General features: G+C 43.6%; 1 protein-coding gene across 17 annotated transcripts in view; it reads right to left on the bottom strand.

Moving 5' to 3' along the window:
- LOC310888709 (secretory carrier-associated membrane protein 1-like) overlaps positions 1–14,998 on the bottom strand; it is a 92,849-nt gene that overhangs the window by 13,348 nt on the left and 64,503 nt on the right. For 8 of the 17 annotated variants that reach the window (XM_083815688.1, XM_083815685.1, XM_083815683.1 and 5 more), the window contains one exon: positions 13,929–14,046. The exons of 2 other annotated variants lie outside the window; for them this stretch is intronic. In XM_083815688.1, coding sequence (XP_083671814.1) covers positions 13,929–14,046 — 118 coding nt within the window. Of the gene's footprint in view, positions 1–558; positions 3,103–8,021; positions 13,305–13,927; positions 14,047–14,931; positions 14,986–14,998 lie in introns of those variants that run through there. 7 more of the 17 variants (XM_083815684.1, XM_083815678.1, XM_083815687.1 and 4 more) reach the window with 7 other exon arrangements.

The raw sequence follows: 14,998 nt of genomic DNA, 5'->3' as shown, positions 1-14,998 counted from the left end.
TAAATTCAGCACTACAGACCAGGCATTACAGTTGATATTACATGAAAAAAAAAATCAACAGATTGATAGTGGCTAAAAAAAAGAAAAAGCAAGACACAGCAGTGATACAACAGGATACAAAGTGACACAATTGACACAGCAGTGTCAAGTCAATAGGCAGAAATTAGGAAAATAAACAGTACCAAACCAATGCTGTTTTCAATAACTTCATTTTGCTTTCAATAATATTTTAAGATTCACTTAATACCTGAAGAATTTCATTCAGTAATGACAGAACTTATTTAGATTTTAGCCCTCTAACTTTATAGCACAACCAAGTGGGCTGCAAGCGTTTAAGAATTTTCTTCTTAATATTTGAGTAATTCTTAGGACCCTAATGCATTATTTTGCATTTTACAATAATGCATTTTACTTTCCCCTTTCAGCAGAACTGCAGCATTTTTATACAGGATTATAAAAACCAAGTGAGACTTTTCCATAGATCAGCCACCCTGCATGTTATCCTGACCTTTAAAAGAAAAATCCTTATATTGTTTAAAACTATATAGAGCAAGCATCCAGGAAAAAAAAGTATTTTTTTTTTATTCTCTGACACTGTGTTAATACAATAAATATACATAACTTTTGAACTACTCAGACATGCAATGGAGGGACAGAAGTGAATTTGTACAGAACCATGACATTCACCGTGATTGTAGAGCATTGTTAGTAATTTATAAAAAATGCAAACATCCCTCAGATAAATAAAACCAACTCCTAAATTACAGATCAATGACATTCCAGTGTTTAAACTTCATACTTTGTACTCAGTTTGCCACAATACTACAAAATGACAACTTAAGTGGGCACCATACTCTGACTAATTAATAAGAGACTGTAAAACCTAGTTTTAGTCAGGTATAAAATATTTTAACAAACATTAGCTTTTTGTTGTCAAAACTAAATTTCTCATTCACTTTTGGGCTGCAAATTGTCAGAGATTTCTGGTTTAAACAAAAGTCTTGAATATCACTTATAAGGTTTAAATCTGTGTATTCAACACATGACACTACAAATCAGTGCTACCTATACATTGAATAATAGCTGTGTTTTCTCAAAGAACATTTAAACATTTGGAAAAAAAAAAAAAACTACCTGCCAAATTCAGTTTTTTTTCTCTAATATTTTTTCTATAATATAATCTGGTAATGTTATGCAATCTTCATGTTAAATTTAATTGCAAGGATGATGTCCTGGGATTCATATCCAAGAGATATCAAAGAGAATTGCTTAAATTTAGATTCAAAAGTACAGTTCCTAGATACAACCCTAAAGTTAATTTAAAGAAACTCTGAAAAGAAAAATCTTGATATACAGCTGCTAGAAATGTGATGCCTGATCTAAACAGAAATTTGTGACTTTTGTCTGGAAAGCTTTTAGTAACATTCCACACAAATTTAAGTTTAATGCTACCACGTCCACTAGTGTAAAATTTTAGAGCTCCTATTACATAGAATATTTAAATTGCTTTTAACTTCATGATGCAGAGGGTTCTCAGAAGTTTATGACTCAGTCTTACTAAACATGATTCACCTTAAGAACTGAATTCATTTCAGCTACAGTGTATATTTCTACAGATTGTGGGATGTGGTCCTTCCTGTTTTCATTTTCTAAAATAGAGTTTAAAAAAACAGCCCAAGTGTTATGCGTAAGACTCACAAGTCAATCCAAGAATATCAAATAACCTTGAAAGGAGAGAAACATCACTTTATATAGTAAAACCAGATTAAATTCTAGAATATTATGATGGTATGTACCATTATGGATTGTTCAGTTCCACATCACCAATTTAACCTCTTAGGCCTCCAGATCAATAAATTAAAATTTAACTGTGTGAAAGATGATTTCTTACTTCTTCAATTCAAAATATTTTAAAAGCTTTTTTTCCAGCTTAAATTAAATCACAGAGCTGGCTGAGTTACATTAAAATGAATTCAAGTATCTGTTAAATGTCATTGCTTAAAAAGCTTGATTTTAGACAATATTCCTGTTAAAAATTAAATACTGTATATTTAGATTTTTGGACAAGCAGTAAACAGAGTGACTGACAAAGCTAGAGATTTAGTAGAGATTTAGAGATTTAGTTGTTAAACACAAATCTGCACTTAAAAAAACAAAAATCCCAAACACAATAAAAATACCACTTCATGTAAGAGAGGGTAGGGGGGCAAGAAACCAGTGTTCTCAAGGTCAATATTGGTTTCTTTTTCAGAAAAATTATGACCCCAAGACATGAATACTGAAATTAAAAATAGCAAATCTATACTCATTTAGCTCTGTGATTGAAACCATCAGTTTCAACTTCCTTAAACTGTACACTGCATTATACATTCTATTACAGAGACCTGGTCATTTCTCCCATGTAGAAAATGCTCCATGAAAAGAGATGCAAACAAACGTTATAATTATAAAATGGCACAGGGAAATTCTGGACCAAAACACTATTTAAACATGATCAGATAACTCAACAGTATTCATGCAAACTTACAGATATATATCAAAAGCATTAGCCAAACCTAACTTGCTACATCTCTCAGTCTACCCCACTTCTTATAGTAGAAATAGGGAAATCAGTTCTTAGAAACAAAAATAATTGATCCAAAGTGCTTTCCTGAAGTTTAAAACAATACTGTAGTGAACCACTAAAAAAAATCCAAATTCCTACTATATTTACTTGATTATTAAATACCACAATTCATTCTCAGGCCAACTGTTTAAATTATTTATCCTCCATAAAATATGGAAAGTTTTATATTTTAGAATGCAACAGGGCAAAGAGTGGCTATCTTTTAAGAAGAGACAGATATGCTGTGTATTTTGATCTAAGTTTTTAGGGAATATAATTGACTGGAAAATTAAGTACAACAAAAGAGAAACATAATCACTTGTTATATTTCTCTACATTTGGTTACCCTTGAATGCATTTTGAGCTGCACTGGTTTCTGCTGTTGAGGCGGCGTTGGCTGCAGCAGTTTGTACAGTTTTATTGGACATCATTCCTGTTGCAAACTCTTGCTGTGCTTTCTCGAAACTAGCACCAGTTGTGCGGTAGAGACCATGTACCTAGGGAGGTGGGAAAGCAGTGAAAAAAGCGTTCTTAGCCTTCCACATCTTGGTAGAGTAATAGCAAAGTCTCAACCACAAAGCAGAACTGCATGGTGGGGAAATCTGGCTTGCTTATATGTTTGGGAGGATCCAGAAATGAGTAAACAGACTTCTTTTCCACAAATCCTACAACTTTTGATTGCCCTGATGCAAACACAGTTTGACTGTAGCAATACCTGTAACTTTGCAATTTCACAGGGAGCTCATAGGTCTTTACTAAAATGTGTGCTGGACCTACTGCCTGAAACAACATATTTAAATACACAAACAGGCTGCATCGTTAGCATAACACAGCTTGCAAAAGTGTCTTCTGTCTCAATTTGTATACAACCTGGTGTACATATTGTCCTGGTTTTGACTAGTATGGAGTTAATTTTCCTCCTAATAGGTGGTAGGGTGCTGTGTTTGGGATTTAGGATGAGAATAATGTTGATAACACACTGATGTTTTAATTGGTACAGAGCAGTGCTTACACTAAGACAAGGACTTTTCAGCTTCTCGCTCTGTGCTGCCAGTGGGCAGGCTATGGGTGCAGCAGGAGCTGGGAGGGGACAGACCCAGGACAGCTGACCCAAACTGGCCAAAAGGGTATTCCATATCATCTGATGTCATGCGGAACAATTAATATGGGGGGGCTGGTTGGGGTGGGGGGACCTCTTTTCGGGGATAGGCTGGGCATCGGTCAGCGGGTGGTGAGCAACTGCATTGTGCATCACTTGTTTCGTACACATTGTTAGTAGTAGTACTATTATCATTATTATTATTATTTTCCTTTCTTTTCTGTCCTAATAAACTGTCTTTATCTCAACCCACAGGCTTTGATATTTTTCTGATTCTCTCCCCCATCCCAGAGAAGGAGGGGGTAGGGTGGGCTGTGTGGTGCTTAGCTGTCAGCTGGGTTAAACCACAACAGATATACAAATCACTGCAACATGCTGGGGCTTGTCCTATGCTTACGGAGCTGCAATTGACGCCACTATAACCGCAGTGACAGATCCTGCGGCCACCCTAAGTCCTGCAGCCACTCCAAACCCAGTGACCACTCCAAGCCCTATGACAGACCCTGCAGCTGCTCCAACCCCGGCAGCTACCCCAACCCTTGTGATGGGTCGAGCGGTCATTCCAACCCCTGCGACGGGCCCTGCGGCTGTTCCAACCCCTGCAATGGGTCCTGTGGCTGTTCCGACCACTGTGACGGGCTCTGCAGCTGCTCCAACTTGTGTGACAGGCCCCAAGGCTAGGCCAGGGAAACAGACTGTACCAGCGTCAGTTGCCCCTGTATCCAAGATGAAGCAATGGATGAGTCAGGTTGTTTAGAAAGCAGAGGAACTCCTACTCAGACTGGGGAGGAAGAAGAAGATGAGATAGGCTACTCTGAAATCGCTGGACCATCAGATGAACGGGAAGATGAAGAGGAAGATATCATAAGAGCTTCAATAACTACCTGAGGTCTATACCAGCATGAGCTATGAAATATGCGAAAAGATTTCAGTCGTTGTCCAGGTGAGCACCTTGTCACCTGGCTACTCTGGTGCTGGAACAGCGGAGCAAATAGTCTGGAATTAGAGGGCAGGGAAGCCAGGAGGCTGGTATCCCTTTCTAGGGATGCAGGCATTGACAAAGCAATTGGAAATGGAGCACACTTCAGCACACTTCAGCCTCTGGAGGCGTCTCCTGTCACCAGTGAAGGAAAGGTATTCCTTCAAGGAAGATCTTGTATGTCAACCAGGCAAGTGGACCACCATGGAGAAGAGAATCCAGAACCTGAGGGAATTAGCCGTACGGGAGGTGATTTATAGGGACCTAGACAATGAACAGATATCCACAGATCCAAATGAAGTCAAGTGTACATGACCCATGTGGGAGACGTTTGTATGGACTGCACCATCATCATATGCCAGCTCATTGGCAGTAATGACCTGGAAAGACCGTGAGGAACCCACAGTGGATGAATTGACTAAACAACTCTGGCAGTATGAAGTCTCTCCTCTTTCCTACAGGCCTGTGTCTCAGCTGTGGAGAAACTTTCTGAAGAGGTCCACCAACTTAGAGAGAATTTATCTTCCTCCCCACCTTTACGAACCAGTCTCTCAGCTATCAGGATTAAGTGTCCTTCTGTTCAGGGAAGAAGATACAGTGGGTTGCTTTCCCATGCCACCCTGTGGTTTTCCCTACGTGACCATGGAGAGGACATGAGAAAATGGGATGGAAAATATACCTCAACCCTAGAGGCACTGGTATGTGAGTTGCAAGGAAAAACGGTCACAAAACGGGGGGGGGGGGGGGGGGGTCTGAAAAACTTGCTGCTCCAATCTCCAGCAGGCAGTCCCCAAGACGCAGTAATGAATATTATGACCAGGATTAGAGGGGCTCTGCCTCCAGCCAGGGGGAGGAAAGGGACAATCGGGTTTATTGGACTGAGTGGATTAGATGGCCTGGCACGTCAGACACACGGAAGTATAACTTTAGTAGACACAGGTGCACAGTGTACTGTAATGCCGTCAAGCTACAAAGGGGGAGAACCTATCTGTATTTATGGGGTGACGGGGGGATCCCAACAGTAAACTGTTTTGCTCTTCAACATGTTTATCAATGACAGACAACGGAATTGAGTGCATCCTCAGCAAGTTTGCAGATGACACCAAGCTGAGCGGTGCAGTTGATAGAACAGAGGGAAGGGATGCCATCCAGAGGGACCTGGACAGGCTAGAGAAGTGGGCCCATGAGAACCTAATGAGGTTCAACAAGGCCAAGCGCAAGGTGTTGCACTTGGACTGGGGCAATCTCAGGTATTTATGTAGACTGTGAGAAGAAGAATTTAAAAGCAGCCCTGCAGAGAAGGACTTGGGGGTCCTTGTGGGAGTGTGGCCATGGCGGTCGACAAGCCCCATGGTTAGTGATAACACCAGACTTAATGATGAAGCCAGGAGGAATGTAAAGAGTTTAGAAGGAACAAAGAAGGGTGATTCAGGAGAGCCTTGTTGTCTGGGACTGCTTGTTCTCCAGTTGTTAAGACATGGAAGTTGCTGGGTGTTTGTGGCAAATATTGTGGCTGGCCCGGATGCTCCGTGCATCCTTGGCATGGACTATCTCAGGAGAGGACATTTCAAGGAACGAAAAGGGTACTGGTGGCCTTTTAGCACAGCTGCTTTATAGACAGAGGACATTAAACAGTTGTCTACCTTGCCCGATCTCTCGAAGGAGCCTCTGGCAGAAAGAGCCTGGACAATCTTGAGGTCGACCCCTAGGGTTTTGGAATCAGGGATACAGAGGATCCGAGGCCTGCTACACTCCAACGGAAAAAGAGATCTTGGCAGTGTATGAAGGAGTTCAATCTGCTTTGGAAGTGGTTGGTACTGAAGCACAGCTCCTCCTGGCACCCCGACTGCTGGTATTGGGCTGGATGTTCAAAGGAAGGGTCCCCTCTACACATCATGCAACTGATGCTACATGGAGCAAGTGGGTTGCACTGATTACTCAGCGGGCTCGAATAGGAAACCCCAGTCGCCCAGGAATCTTGGAAGTGATTATGGACTGGCCAGAAGGCAAAGATTTTGGGATATCACCAGAGGAGGAGGTGGCCCATGCCGAAGAAGCCCCACTGTATACCAAGCTACCAGAAGATGAGAAGCAATATGCCCTGTTCACTTATGGGTCCTCTGTACTGGGTCTGGCTGGGATGTTAACTTTCCCTGCAGCAGCCCATACAGTGCTGTGCTCTGCACTTGTAGCTAGAACAGCAGTGGTATCACACCAGTGTTGTGTCTGCTGCTGAGCAGTGCTGGCACAGCATCAGGACTCCCTCTAACTCTCCTAGGGGGTGGGCAAAAAGTGAGAAAGGAACATCACCAGGGCAGCTGACCTAAACCAACCAAAGGGATATTCCGTACCCTATGATGTCACACTCAGCAATAAAAGGTGGAAAAGGGAAAAAAGGGGGAGGGGTGGGCTTTCGTTGCCAAAACGTCTGTCCTCCTGAACACCAGCTACGTGCGTTGAGGCCCTGCTTCAAGGACGTGGTCAAGCATCGCTCATTTGTGGGAAGTAGAGAGCAATTTCTTTCCTCTGCACTTCCACATAGCCTTTACTTGTCTTGTTTTGTTTCTTCCTTTCCCCCTCCCTTTTCCCCTTTCCCTTTTTTTTCCCTTTAGTTAAATTGTTTAATTAATAATAATCTTTCCTTAATTATCATTTCTTTTTTTCCCTTTAATTAAATCATCCTTATCTCAACCCGTGAGTTGTTCTTCCCTTTACTTCTTCCCCTCCTCATCTAAGGAGGGGGAGTGAGAGAGCGGTTGTGGTGTTCAGCTGCCTAGCACGATAAAACGACCACATCCTCTCGTATTGTGAGAAAGCATCGGAGGTTCTCTGTCTCTGTACTGATTCATGGATGGTAGCAAATGCCCTGTGGGGGTGGTTGCAGCAATGGAAGCAGAACAACTGGCAGCGCAGGGGTAAACCCATCTGGGCTGCTGCACTGTGGCAAGATATTGCTGCCCGGGCAGAGAACCTGGTTGTAAAGGTACGCCATGTAGATGCTCATGTGCCCAAGAATCGGGCCACTGAAGAACATCAAAACAACCAGCAGGTGGATCAGGCTGCTAAGATTGAAGTGGCTCAGGTGGACCTGGACTGGCAACATAAAGGTGAATTATTTATAGCCCGATGGGCCCATGACACCTCAGGCCATCAAGGCAGGGATGCAACATACAGATGGGCTCGTGATCGAGGGGTGGACCTGACCATGTGCATTATTACACAGGTTATTCATGACTGTGAAACATGTGCTGCAATCAAGCAAGCCAAACGGTCAAAGCCTCTTTGGTATGGAGGACGATGGCTGAAATATAAATATGGAGAGGCCTGGCAGATTGATTACATCACACTCCCTCAAACCCGCAACGGCAAGCGCCACGTACTTACAATGGTGGAAGCAACCACCGGATGGCTGGAAACATATCCTGTGCCCCATGCCACCGCCCGGAACACTCTCCTGGGCCTTGAAAAGCAAGTCTTATGGTGACATGGCACCCCAGAGAGAATTGAGTCAGACAATGGGACTCATTTCCAAAACAACCTCATAGACACTTGGGCCAAAGAACATGTTATTGAGTGGGTGTATCACATCCCTATCATGCACCAGCCTCCAGGAAAGTTGAACGATACAATGGATTGTTAAAGACTACACTGAAAGCAATGAGTGCTGGGACATTCAAACACTGAGATACACATTTGGCAAAAGCTACCTGGTTAGTCAACATTAGGGGATCTGCCAACCGAGCCGGACCTGCTCAATCAAACCTGTTATGTACTGTAGAAGGGGATAGTCCCTGTAGAACATCACCAAAGGCCACCGAAGAACATGACAATACTGAAGAAGTGGATCGGGCTTCAAAAACTGAATTGGCTCACATGGACCTGGATTGGGGATATAAGGGTGAGCTGTTCGCAGCTCAATGGGCCCATGAAACATCAGGACATCTCGGGAGGGATGCCACTGTGCTGGGTTTGGCTTGGATAGAGTTAACTTTCCCTGCAGCAGCCCACACAGTGCTGTACTCTGCACTTGTAGCTGGAACAGCACTGGTATCACTCCAGTGTTGTGTCTGTTGTTGCATAATACTGGCACCACATCAGGACTCCCTCCAAGCCCCCAAGAGCAAGCAGGCTGGGGGTGGGCAAGCGATGGGGAGGGGACATAAACCAGGGCAGCTGACCTAAACCGACCAAAGGGATATTCCATACCACATGATGTCACACTCAGCAACAAAAATGGGGGACTCTCGTGGGGGAGGGGGCTGTCCTCCCAAACAACTGTTACGCATTTTGAGGCCCTGCTTCCCAGGACGTGGCCGAACATCGCTCGTTGATGGGAAACAGAGAATAACCTTTTTTTTTTCTCTCTCTCTCTGTGCTTCTGCACAGCCTTTTTTTTTTTTCCCCTCACTTTTCCCTTTAATTAAATCATCCTTATCTCAAACCTTGAGCTCTTTGTATCATATTTTCTCCCCCTTCCTCTTTGAGGAGGGGGGAGTGAGAGAGCGGCCATGGTGGAACTTGGCTGCCCACCCGAGTAAAACCACCACAGTCCTTTTCCCCATGTTGGGCACCAACACAGGTTTTTTTTTTTTTCCCCTTTCTTAAATATGCTTTCACAAAGGCGCAAACAACATTGCTTATTGGCTCGGCTCTGGTCAGCAGCGGGGCCCTTACTTAACATTGGGCAGCTTCTGGATTCTTCTCACAGAAGCCATCCCTATGGCCTCCTGCTACCAAAACCTTGCCACATAAACCCACTACATTCCACCCCTCACCTCTGTGAAAAGCATATTTAAGAAAGGAAAAAAAACCAAACAAACAAAAAAATGCTGCCACACAGCAGCTGGGAGAGAGAGAGGAGTGAGAAGCTGCCTTGCAGGCACCAAGGTCAGTGAAGAAGGAGGGGGAGAGGTGCTCCAGGAGCCAGAGCAGAAGTCCCCTGCGGCCTGTGGTGAGGACCATGGTGAACCAGGCTGTCCTCCTGCAGCCTATGGTGTACCACGGTGGAGCAGGGTTCCACCCTGCAGCCCGTGGAGGAGGCCACGGTGGAGCAGGTGGACCTGCACTGACAGAGGCTGCAGCCTGTGGAGGACCCCCGCCAGTTCCGGGCTGGACCTGTAGCCCGTGGAGAGGAGCCCATGCAGGAGCAGGTGACCTGGCAGGAGCTGCTGCTCGTGGGGGATCCAGGTTGGAGCAGTTTGCTCCTGAGGGATGGACCCCGTGGTATGGACCCATATCTGGAGCAGTTCTTGAAGAGCTGCTGCCTGTGGGGAGCCCACGCTGGATCAGTCCAGCAAGGACTGCATCCTGTAGGAGGGACCTCACGGCACAGGGGACGAGAGTAACCCAGAAGGAGCGGCAGAGACGAAGTGCTATCGACTGACCACAAACCCCATTCCCCTGCGCCGCTCGGGGGGAGGAGGTGGAAGAGGGTGGATGGGGGGAAGGTGTTTTTGGTTTCTTTCCTTTGTTTCTCACTTCTCTAGCTTGTTAGTAATAGGCAATAAATCTTACTATCTCCCTATGCTGAGTCTGTTTTGCCCATCACGATAATTGTTGAGCGATTCAACTTCTTATCTCAAACCTTGAGCCCTTTGCATCGTATTTTCTCCCCCTTTCCCTTTGAGGAGGGGAAGTGAGAGAGCGGTTGTGGTGGAGCTCAGCTGCCCACCCGAGTAAAACCACCACAGCCACATACAGTTGGGTCGTCATCGAGGGGTGGACCTGACCAATAAGGCCATCATAGAGGTTACCCATGAGCGTGAAACCTGTGCAGTGTTCAAGTGAGCCATGAGGGTCAAGCCTCCCTGGAATAGGGGACGGTGTCTAGGATTTCAATATGGTGAGGCCTGCTGACTATACTGGACCACTCCCACAAACCCACCAAGGCAAGTACTACATACTCACCATGGTAGAGGCAACTACTGGGTGGCTGGAAACATACCCAGTAAACCATGCCACTGCTTGAAACACCATCTTGGGCCTGGCAAGGCAAGTGCTGTGGCACGGTGTCATGGTACACCAGAGAGAACTGAGTCAGACAATGGGAGTCACTTTGAAAATAATCTTGTAAACTCTTGGGCCAAGAGGCATGGCACTGAGTGGGTGTATCACATCCCCTATCACCCACAAGCCTCTGGAAAGGCTGAGAGATACAATGGACTGTAAAAGACTATGCTACGGGTATTGGGTGCTGGGACTTGAAAACACGGGGACATGAATTTAGCAGAAGCCACTTGGGTAGTTAACACCAGAGGATCACAGAATCACAGAATCATCTAGGTTGGAAGAGACCTCCAAGATCACCTAGTCCAACCTCTGATCTAACACTAGCAAGTCCTCCACTAAACCATATCACTAAGCTCTACATCTAAACGTCTTTTAAAGACAAAGAAAGCTAATCTGTAATCTAAGTTATGTGCTGTAGGAAGACACTGCAGAACCAATGACAGGTCACCTTCGCAAGGAACCAGGCAAGTGCAGCAATGACTCAAGCTAAGCTGGCATTGGCTTCCAGAAGACTTGTTCCACCTATCATGAGTAACCACTTTGTCAGATGAAGACGAAATCATCAACAGTTCTTATGAACAATTTGGGACAGGCCCATAGAATGGAAAGAAGTACCTATATCTATGTTTAGGGACAGGGAACAGTGGTGATGAGAATACCAATATACTAAATTATGTGGAACCTGAGTGTGACAAATTATATGGAACAAGGGGTGGAGGTTGTGAGAAACAAAGTTGTGTTTTTGCAGTGGAAAATTCCACTAACCTTGCATATTCAAAAGTGATTGTGCAGGCGTGACAGTGGCATAGGAGGGGGGAGTATGTTAAGCAGATAAGGGGAAGGTCCCACTGTCTCAAAATGAGGATAGCTAAGAAAAACAAGAGGAGCAGTGAGAAATCTCTAAAAAGAAAAAATCACAGGCCCTCTAGTCACGAGAGAAGAAGGAAAAAAAATAACAGAAAAGAAGAAATTAACGGTTGGTCAAATAAAATTTTACATATATGGTATAGTAATAAGCATTGAGTAGTTTGTGAACATGTAGTACTCAGCCAATGAGGAAACAGAGGAGGAATCAAGCGTCGGGTAATAGGGAATATAAGTTATGATATACTTTTACTGTGCACTCCTGCTTGCAGGACGCCCACCATTGCAATCACAAATAAAATAGCTTCACTGATACCCTGTCTGAGAAAATTATTGAGGTATTTCTTTACTGGGTTTGGCTGGGATGGAGTTAACTATCCCTGCAGCGGCCCATATAGTGTTGTGCTCTGCACTTGTAGCTAGAACAGCCCTGATATCACACCGGTGTTTTGTCTATTGCTGAGCAGTGCTGGCACAGCATCAAGACGCTCTCCAAATCCTCTGAAAGCCAGTAGGCTGGGGGTGGGAAAGAACTGGGGAGGGGACATCACTAAGGCAGCTGACCTAAACTGACCAAAGGGATATTCCATACCATATGATGTCACACTCGGCAATAAAAGCTGTGAAAGGGAAAGGAGAAGGGGGTGGCTCTCATTAGGAAGACGTCTGTCCTCTCAAACCACCACTACGCGTATTGAGGCCCTGCTTCCCAGGACGTGGCCGAACATCACTCATTGATGCAAAGTAGAGAATAATTTCTTTTTTCTTCCTTCTGTGCTTCCACGCAACCTCTTTTTTTTTCCCCTCTTTCTTTCCCCTTTAATTAAATTACCCTTATCTCAACTCATGAGGTTGTGGGTTCTTTTGCTAGCATACTTTCTTCTCCCCCTCTTCTGAGGAGGAGGAGGGGGAGTGAGAGAGCAGTTGTGGTGGAGTTTGGCTGCCCAGCAGGGTAAAACCACCACATAAGGTCACCTGCTTAGTTGATGAAGGGAAGGTGTTGTATGTAATCTTTCTGGATTTTAGCAAGGTCTTTGATATCGTCCCTCACAGAATGCTTCTGGACAAATTGTCCAGCTGTGAGAAAAACAGGTACATGCAATACTGGGTGATGAACTTGCTGAATGGTAGGGCTCAAAGGGTTGTAGTGAATGGGGCTACACCTGGCTGGCGGCCAGTCACTAGCGGTGTTCCCCAGGGCTCAATTCTAGGGCCAGTCCTGTTCAATATTTTTATCAACTGTCTGGATGCAGTGGAATGCATCCTCAGCAAGTTTGCTGATGATACTAAACGGGGAGGTGATGTTGACTCCCTGGAGGGACAAGGGACATTGCAGAGGGATCTAGATAGACTGGAGCATTGGACAATCAGCAACAGCATGAAATTCAACAAAGAAAAATGACTGGTTCAGCACCTGGGATGGACTAATGCTGGACACAGGTACAGACTGGGAGACAAGCGGCTAGAGAGCAGCCATGCGGAAATGGACCTTGGGGTGCTGGTCAACAGTAGGCTTAACATGAGTCAGCAGTGTGCCCTGGCAGCCAAGAGTGCAAACCCCATTTTTGGATGCATTAAACACAGCACAGACAGCTGGTCAAGAGGTCATTCTCCCACTATATTTAGCGTTTGCACAGCCTCACCTTGAATATTGCATGCAGTTCTCCACAATATAAAAAGGATGTTAAGGTCGTTGAAAGTGTCCAGAGGAGGGCGACAAAGCTGGTAAAAGGGCTGGAAGGCATGTCCTGTGATGAGAGGCTGAGGACATTTGCTTTGTCTAGTCTGGAGAAAAGGAGGCTAAGAGGCAACCTCATTACTCTATACAACTTCCTGAAGAGGGGGAATGGAGAGGGAGGTGTCATTCTCTTCTCCTTGGTAAACAATGATATAATTCGTGGGAATGGCACAAAGCTGCGCTAGGGAAGGTTCAGACTGGACATTAGGAAAAAAATCTTTACTGTGAAGGTGGTCAAACACTGGAACAGGCTTCTTAGAGAGATGGTTGATACCCCATTTCTGTCAGTGTTAAAGAGGCATTTGGATAATGACCTTAATAATACATTTTAGCTTTTGGTTAGCCCTGAAGAGGTCAGGCAGTTGGACTTGATGGTCTTTGTAGGTACCCTTCCAACTGAACTATACTATTCTATTCTAGTTTGCAGAAAATAAGTATATTGTAAAAACAGTTTTTCATAATTCCATGACAGCATAAGCAAGAAAGTACTATAGAAGCACAATTGTTAATATATAAGGCAGATTCCCAAGAATATAAATAATCCCCATTACTTTGTGAGAGACTTCCTCTCTCAAGTAGGAAAGCAAAATCCATATCAAACATAGGAAATAGAAGAGTGTAACAAGTAACTTACCTTTTTAAACATAACTAATGAGATCACAGCAGATGCTGTGAAAAGTGCAGCTATAATTATCATCATAATGCCAACGGGGATACTCTTATTAAGACCAGTAAGAGATGAAATCCACCCACTGAAGGAAAAAGAAAAGATAAATTTTATTGGCACAGCACAGGAACTATTAAAACACAGGTATCTACATCAAGGGAAGATCTATAACCTCCTGGTTTTGCTCAACTTTGAATATTTTTGAAGAAAAATTCATGAAAATTACAAATGAGCATATTCCTGTTCTATAATATTTTTTTTAAAGCTTAGTTTCTATTTTCCCAGTGCATGCAGTGAAACTATAAGGAAAACTAGCAAATATAAGATGATTTTTCTTGAGCAGAGTTGAGAAGAAATTAAGAGAGAAATTAGAGTTGCTCAACAACTTTTTTTTTGGTCATGTCATTTCAGACTAATTAAAGAGTACATGTTTTTGTGGAAGATAAAATGTCCCTAAAAAGTTAGCTTCTAACTTCTTTAAAAATAAAACATGCCATACACATGCAGCTTCTGTGCGGGAAGACTCATTTAATTGTATCCACACATATTTTCTCACACATACTTTCTCAATTGGGTTTAATATAATACATTTTTTTAAAGTAGAAAGGATAGTCTGAGATTAACTAATAGAAAAGATGGCTTTATCAGTTTCTATTTTAAACATTTCCCCATTCTTCAAAATTGAAACACCAACAAAACGTACATCATACTTGAAATCACAAAAAACAGGTTGCCTTAAGAAAACTAAAACATTAAGACGGAAATGATTCTCCCAATGAAAAGAGCAAAAAGTTTCTAAAAATAACCTTATGATTTTCCTGCATCTGTTTTAAATTGCTTTGATATTTTCTATGTCCAACTGTACTCTACCACAAATCTCCAAAATCCAAATTGCAATTAGCATCTTCTGATTATCTGGCTACTTTTCATACCCCTTTCCCAAGTATCCTTAAAAGCACATTCCACATACTTGGAGAGTCGGCCCTCTAAAATTACTTTATTTTTTTCATGTCAATCAAAGTATCTACGAAAAATGA

Source organism: Anser anser, assembly GCF_964211835.1.
Source record: "Anser anser genome assembly, chromosome: W".
NCBI lineage: Eukaryota > Metazoa > Chordata > Aves > Anseriformes > Anatidae > Anser > Anser anser.
Note: the sequence above shows the minus strand (reverse complement) of the source record. Positions and strands in the feature narration are given on the sequence as shown.